Genomic DNA, 7117 nt, shown 5'->3' with positions numbered 1-7117 from the left:
ATGGTAATAACTCATGATATTAGTCTGTACTTATGCAGATTCATATACGTAAAGACGTAGCCTACACTGGATAATAGATCATGTTTTTATTTTTGTATTTATATTTTTATGATTTTTTAATTATGATTTTTTTACTTTTGTAATTCATTTTTTTCCCTTGATCTATGTACCAATCGCACATTCCATGCCACGTTCAGGCAATTTTACATATTTTTCAAGTTAAATCAGTTCGCCTCAAACTCTAAAAACCTAATACATCCATTATGAAAGTTATTTTGTGTTTTTATTACATGGTACAAACCGAACAACATGCGCTCTTGAAAAGTGGGAACCTTTTTCTTTTTGGCCCGGGGACTCGGGGAAGGAATTACTGAACGGACTCAACCAGACACATTTCCGCTAATAACAAAATTCTAGCTTAATATAGTTTTCTACCAGATTTGGTCAATTTCTGCCATCATATACTAATAATTATATGTACTATATAATTGTCACCGGCTATTACACGTCAACTATTAATTAAACTATAACTAATAATGTGTGAATGTCTTCTGGTCACGGACGGGCGTGTGACACGGAGGATAAAAGAGCGAACCTCTTAGCATTAAGGCTAACACTGCGATGATCAAGATGAGCTCATTTACACTGTGTTCGCTCTCATAAAAGAGTCTTGTTTTTGAACATGAGTCCATTAAGTGACTGTCTGCTGTCGGCTTAGATGCAGTTTTATCACAGATTTCGAATATTTCTTGTTATCGTGACCCAGAAGCCTCATATAGTTGGTGAGTTGCCTTCAGAATGTCAGTCGGTAGCATTCAGTGAGTTGGTTGAGATTGAAATGCTTCTAGTTTGCATACTTTCTATACTAGGGATACAACGTATACGAGTGTGTGTTTTTATTGTTTTACAGAGAGCGCTATCAAATTGTGGACAAAATGAAGATGTTCTCAGTGGCCCACAAGACTGTCTTTGTGGTGGACCACTGTCCCTACATGGCAGAGTCCAGTCGACAGCAGGTGGAGTGCGATGTTTTGACCAAGAGGACGCAGGGGGTGATTCCTTTGGCCCCCGTTTCTAAATCTCTGTGGACCTGTGCTGTTGAGTGTTCAATGGAGTACTGCAGAATACTGTATGATGTCTACCCACTGGATAAACTGGTATGCTTTGATCCTATTGTTACGGCTGCAACAATTAATCAGAATAATCGTCTGACCATTAGAATAATTTTTGGATAATCATAATTTTTCTCTGGAATATACATACTCTAAAACGTGTACTTAAAACTCTTTATCACTAAAATATTGTCATTATTAAAGTAATTATATTTGATCCTTTATTTGGTTCATAATACATTTTAAAAGTCAATGTACATTAGAAAATATTGCTTGACTAGTCTAATCTAAAAAGAATATTGGCTGGAAAGTCGACTACTAAAATGTGTTAGTTGCAGCAGCCCTTCTTAGTATCTTGAATACTCATTTTAATGACACATCATCATTGTTTCCAGATTAATTATCTTGTCAGTGACTCCGAGTTTCATAGCCTAAATAGTTGGAGAAGGGAAGACCAGAGCACACATGAGGTAAATGCATTCTAAAGTTCCTGCAGTAAAAAGAAAAAAAGCTTTATTGGCTTGTTGACTAATGTTGTTACATGTTCTCTCTGCAGCTCATGTCCGCCCTGGCCGCTGTGGGTCCTCCAAACCCACGTGAGGACCCAGAGTGCTGCAGCATCCTCCACGGACTAGTGGCTGCTGTCGAGTCCTTGTGCAAGATTACAGAGCTGCAGCACGAAAAGCGCATTGAGTTGATGGACACGGCCGAGAGAGTTGCCAATAGAGGTCGCATTATCTGCCTCACTAACGCCAAAAGGTACAGTGTTTGCAGCTGTATGTGTTTTAAGTGTTTTTTGTGCATGCTTTATTATTATTTTGATGAAGTATAACTATAAAATAACCACTGAAAATTGTTGCTTGCTTTTCTTGTTGATAGTGACACTCACGTTCGCATGTTGGAAGATTGTATTCAAGAAACAATTATGGAACAAAACAAGCTTGCAGCTGGCTCTGACAGGTCAGTAATGGACACATAATAATTGACTGCATGTCTTTAACTCTGCCATAGTCAATTTAACCCTCTGTTCTAGGCTGATGGCAATTCAACAGTGTGAGCTGGTCCTGGTCCACATTTTTCCACAGGGTGAAGACACACTGGTGACCGATCGACCTAAGAAAGAGGTGTGTGAAGCTGATACGATTTGAAGCACTGACTAAGACACTTTACTTAAGATAATGTTTTCCTTCAGATTTCCTCTCTGCTCACCAGTGAAGTTCACAGTGTTCGCGCTGGACGGCACTTGGCAACAAAACTAAATATTCTTGTCCAGCAGCACTTTGACCTGGCGTCAACCACTATAACAAACATCCCCATGAAGGTAAGGCAATGTCCTGAAATAATGCTACAACTCTCTTCCTGATTTGGTTTAAAAATCAGTTGCCACTATTTTTTGGTTTGCTTGTTTAATTTGCCTTGTCTAATTTGTTTGACCCAATTCCTCATACACAACACTTGTTTTTGTTGATCTTATCTGCGTGATGTTTTCAATGTGCATCTGCTGCTGGTTTCATGCTGTATTTTCTGTTTTGCTAGCCCACATTAAATGTTTGTGAACAGGTTAGTATTTGGTACACACACATTTAAGTGAGAAAGACAAGTACAAGTTCAATAATTAATAGAATTGTGTGTCATTGCTGTATGAAACGGGCAACTCTGGTCTCTTGTCAAAGCATTTAGACACAAAATGACAAATGTTTATATTTCATTGTCTTCACATGTTTGACCAGGATTGCCTTCTTAAATAGTTCAATATACCTCCAAGTTGTTTGCTTCCTCATTGTCTGTCCCATCTTTTTTTTCTCCTTGTCACACTCTTCTCTGTGTGTGCGTGTGTGTGGTCTGTTGTGCTTTCAACATGCAAATAGTTACAATCTCCCCAATTTGTCAGTTTCAGTAGTGAAATTTACCATTGACTTGTGAATCTAGCATAGATACAGTAGTTTGTCCAGTGCCAGTAGCTTAGATGGAAGATGGTTTGATCCACCTAAAGTGTTTTCACTCTTATTTGTTAAACCCAAGTCATCAGCGGTAAAGATGTGCTTTGTTATGACTCATATTTGTCACTAAATTTACCTTTTTGACTTTTCCCACCTTCACAACTTTTGAAACATGAAATCAGCAGTGTTTGTGTGTTTTGGTTCATTCATAGACTATGTCACGGTCACTGTAGTCACTGTATTCACTGTGTGGCTTGACAGGAAGAGCAGCATGCCAACACGTCTGCCAATTACGACGTTGAGCTTCTGCATCACAGAGACGCTCACCTGGAGTTCTTCAAAAGTGGTGCGTGGAATATATAATTGACCATTTCTATAACAATAACTTCCAGCTTTTGCAATGCATCACTGTTTTTTACAATGTTCTTCATAGGTGACCTGCATATGGCTGGGACAAGTACAAGAGAGAATGGGCTTAAAGAGACTATAACATTAAAATGGTGTACACCTAGAACGAACAGCATAGGTGGGTATTTGCGAGTTTGAACCATAAAAATACAGTTTAATTTTGCAGTATTATTTCTTCCACTTGTTTCAGCAGGTTATTGTTTGTTTGTTTCTTAATTACATCTTTCTTTTTGGGGATTTCAGAGCTCCACTATTGCACCGGGGCCTACCGCATATCACCCACAGACGTCAACAGTCGACCTTCGTCTTGTTTGACAAATTTTCTTCTTAACGGTTGGTAACACTTAACTTTGAATGGATGATACTGAAACTAAATGTGTCTTTGTATGTTTTTGTCATGACTCATTCTCGTCCTTTCTCAGGTCGCTCCGTTCTCCTGGAGCAGCCGAGGAAGTCTGGGTCAAAGGTCATCAGCCACATGCTCAGTAGCCACGGAGGAGAGATCTTCCTGCATGTGTTGAACAGTAACCGCTCCACACTGGAGGACCCGCCCTCCATCAGCGAGGGCTGCGGGGGGCGTGTGACCGACTACAGGATCACGGTGAGTGCTAAAGGGGTGTTCATGACAAAGGGACAAAAGGAACAGGGGTTTCAGGGAGGGGACAGTAGATAATATTTTGCATTAATTCAATTCACATGTCTTACTGGCTTTGTCCTTGTGTGAAACAAAACTGGAATATCCCAGGGTGTCCAGACATGTAAATGTCCAGGCAAAGAGGGGTTGTGTCAGGCTGTGACGTAGAACGAAATCAAATTGAAATAGAATTGAAACTTAAAAAGCAAAGGGCCAGATTATATTTTTCCACAACAAAACAAAAGTAGTTTTACAGAATAAACACTGCTGCGTTGGAATACAGTCAAAACTTCTTTGCTGTTTTTGTATAGTTTTATATTCCTTAATGTTTTTTTGGGGGGGTAGGGGGCACAAGGTTTGGTAAACATCACACATTTATTTCAAAAGGTCAACATCAGTCCCATCATGAATTTTATCAATTATTTTAATCAAAATCTGCTTAGATGAAGGGTATGAATAAAATCTAATCCTAAATCTCTTGTCTTTTGAACAGGTCCCATTGTAGTAAGCTCTCTAAAGTTGTGGTTTTTTTGTTTGTTTTGTATTTGATACTTAAAGTCAATTGAATTATGTTGTGATTTGTTAAGGATTTTGGGGAATTCATGAGAGAGAATCGTTTGACTCCAGTGTCCGAGTCTTCCCACGATCCCTCTGCGAAGCTCCCTGTAGAACGAGCCAAAGCACAGCTGGAACGACACACTCGATACTGGCCAATGATCATCTCCCAGACCACCATCTTTAACATGCAAGCGGTAAGTAACAACCACAGGAGGTAAAAATGACTTAAATTCTGAATATTTGAAAACATTTTTTTTTATATTTTCAATATGTTTTTACCTAGTTTAGATGCTTACCACATATTTCAGAATATTTAGTGTATTTTTCTGTCTCTAATCTAATCTGTCTCTAATAATTTATTGTCTCTTCTCGGACACAATAACGCTGCATAACAACCCCACATGTATTCACTAGGTCGTTCCTCTCGCCAACCTGATCGTAAAAGAGATTCTGACGGAGGAGGACGTCTTGACCTGCCAGAAGACTGTGTACAATCTGGTGGATATGGAGAGAAAGAACGACCCGCTACCGATCTCCACCGTGGGATCCAGAGGAAAAGGCCCCAAACGGTACAAAATTCTCTTGAGCGAGATTGGTAATCGCTGCTGTTTTCTTTTTGACGTGCCAATCACTTTGCATCGTATCTGTTTCCCAGAGATGAGCAGTATCGTATAATGTGGAACGAGCTGGAGACTTTGGTGAAAACCCACGCGGGAGCCACTGACCGGCACCAGCGAGTCTTGGACTGCATCGTCGCCTGTCGCAGCAAACCACCGGAAGAAGAAGAGCGAAAAAAGAGAGGCAGAAAGAGGGAGGACCGGGAGGACAGGGCGGAGAAAAATGGCACCAAGGACACGGAAGACAAAAGCTGGCAGGAGTCGGAAAGGTACTATATCGATCCTAATGTTTTTGTGAATTACTTCGTACCACTTTACAACAGCAGATGTAGTAATAGGCTGGAAAAAGCACCAAACCGAAAGTGTAATAAACATGCTAATCCAGTACTCCGATTTGAACTGTAAAAATACTGTAAATCACAAGGAAAAGCTTGTAGTTTCACTGTAATAATGTGGAAAAACATCTCGACAAAATGTATTTAGTCGCACCGGACTATAAGTCGCACCGGCCAAAAAATGCATAATAGAGAAGAAAAAAACGTATATAAGTTGCACTGGAGTATGAAATGCGGTTGCAAGTGTGAAAATAATAAATAATAGCACATATAAGTCGCTCCGGAGTTTAAGTATATAAGTCGAACCCCGGCCAAAACTATGAAAAAAGGTGCAACTTATAGTCCAGAAAATACAGTATGCTTTGTTGTCTAGTGTGGCATAAATAATCAATTTCGTCATGTTGGTTGCACTGAAAAGAAACAGTGTGCTGTAGTTCCTTCTGATTGTTACGATAATCTTCCTGATAATTTATTCACCCAACAACTTGATTTCATATTCTTCTCCACCTCAAGGTTGAAGGGATTGTTGGATAAAGATGAGCCGGAGTCGGAAGTGATAAAGGATTCTCCGGATTCTCCAGAACCGCTCAACAAAAAGCCACGTTTGTCATCAGAAGACGCCCAACTGACTTCCAAAGGTGACCAGAGAAATAATAGTAAATATGAATCTACGTTGTTTTATTCTGACACAAAACGACCCTGTCATCGCAATCGCTAACGCCTCCATCATTTAAAAACACAAGTACAAAATCAACAAACTAAAGCATTGTTTTCCATTTAAGGGCCGGTCTCCCTTCTCAGCATGTGGAGCAATCGTATCACGGCAGCCAATTCCAGGAAGCACCAGGAGTTCTTCGGGAGGGCGAGTTCTGTCGACAATAAGTTTGAACTTTACCAACACCTGAAAGATGAAAATGGGTGTGTAACTATTTCCTTTCAACCATCCGTATCTCTGCTTATGATATATTGCTTATACGTGTATATATACATGATTTACTTTCTTACAGGATGGACGTTCATGAGAATGGCAAGGCCGCTAGATGATGGACTTCCTGCTTAACTCTTTCAAAGACATTACGGACCAGTATTTTAAGGTTTCACCGTCACCATCGCGACAAAAAAAACGGACTGCGCTAAAAACCCAATGAGCAATTTGTAATTTTTTTTTATTTCATATTTTGTAGATACAATGTTGACATGCCGTGCAACAGAATAAACAAGAAAAGAAACGTATCAAATGTTGTATTCCGAGGACAGTTCTTGTGCGTCGCTGTCCATCCGTCGCAGCTGAATTTCCGACGGGATTTGGTCGTCGTCTGGATTCGGACTGATCCAGAGGCGCAGCGGAGGCGGAGGTATCTCGGGGTGTAACAAAAGCGCCCGCCTCGGCCTCAGCGCCCTCGGATCCACGCTGCGCACTGACGGCATCCCGCCGGCAGGAAAAATCGCCACGACCGCGGGCGCTCTCCGATAGAAATAGGCGATCACCGCGACGAAGAGGACGGTCAGGATG

At 40.5% G+C, this 7117-nt stretch overlaps 1 protein-coding gene across 3 annotated transcripts; it reads left to right on the top strand.

The window, feature by feature from the left end:
* The first annotated feature begins 410 nt into the window (after nucleotides 1-410).
* Nucleotides 411-6842, top strand: ints13 (integrator complex subunit 13). 3 transcript variants are annotated; one of them, XM_072454923.1, is made up of 18 exons: nucleotides 411-782; nucleotides 911-1157; nucleotides 1508-1582; nucleotides 1669-1871; nucleotides 1992-2072; nucleotides 2146-2236; nucleotides 2305-2433; nucleotides 2649-2672; nucleotides 3314-3398; nucleotides 3486-3578; nucleotides 3704-3793; nucleotides 3883-4061; nucleotides 4682-4846; nucleotides 5067-5221; nucleotides 5308-5538; nucleotides 6118-6242; nucleotides 6387-6522; nucleotides 6612-6842. In XM_072454923.1, exons 2-18 carry the CDS (start codon nucleotides 936-938, stop codon nucleotides 6646-6648), a joined length of 2121 nt encoding a protein of 706 aa, XP_072311024.1. In that variant the 5' UTR covers nucleotides 411-782; nucleotides 911-935; the 3' UTR covers nucleotides 6649-6842. The 3 variants fall into 3 exon arrangements, with proteins under 3 accessions (XP_072311024.1, XP_072311023.1, XP_072311025.1); XM_072454922.1 differs by having other exon boundaries at nucleotides 411-786; nucleotides 913-1157; XM_072454924.1 differs by lacking the exon at nucleotides 2649-2672 and having other exon boundaries at nucleotides 414-786; nucleotides 913-1157.
* Nucleotides 6843-7117: the final 275 nt, after the last annotated feature.

This window comes from Eucyclogobius newberryi, unplaced genomic scaffold (genome assembly GCF_026437365.1).
Source record: "Eucyclogobius newberryi isolate DKJ021-1_F unplaced genomic scaffold, fEucNew1.0.hap1 SCAF_2, whole genome shotgun sequence".
In the NCBI taxonomy this organism is placed as follows: domain Eukaryota; kingdom Metazoa; phylum Chordata; class Actinopteri; order Gobiiformes; family Gobiidae; genus Eucyclogobius; species Eucyclogobius newberryi.
The sequence above is the reverse complement of the archived record's forward strand: the minus strand, read 5'-3'. Positions and strand labels throughout refer to the sequence as shown.

Excerpts from the sequence above, each read along its gene's own strand:
- ints13 (XM_072454923.1), top strand. The coding sequence starts at position 936 with ATGAAGATGTTCTCAGTGGCCCACAAGACTGTCTTTGTGGTGGACCAC. Across the intron at positions 2,073-2,145 it reads CTTGCAGCTGGCTCTGACAG|GCTGATGGCAATTCAACAGT; the intron begins GTCAGTAATGGA and ends CCTCTGTTCTAG. Across the intron at positions 5,222-5,307 it reads AGAGGAAAAGGCCCCAAACG|AGATGAGCAGTATCGTATAA; the intron begins GTACAAAATTCT and ends TCTGTTTCCCAG.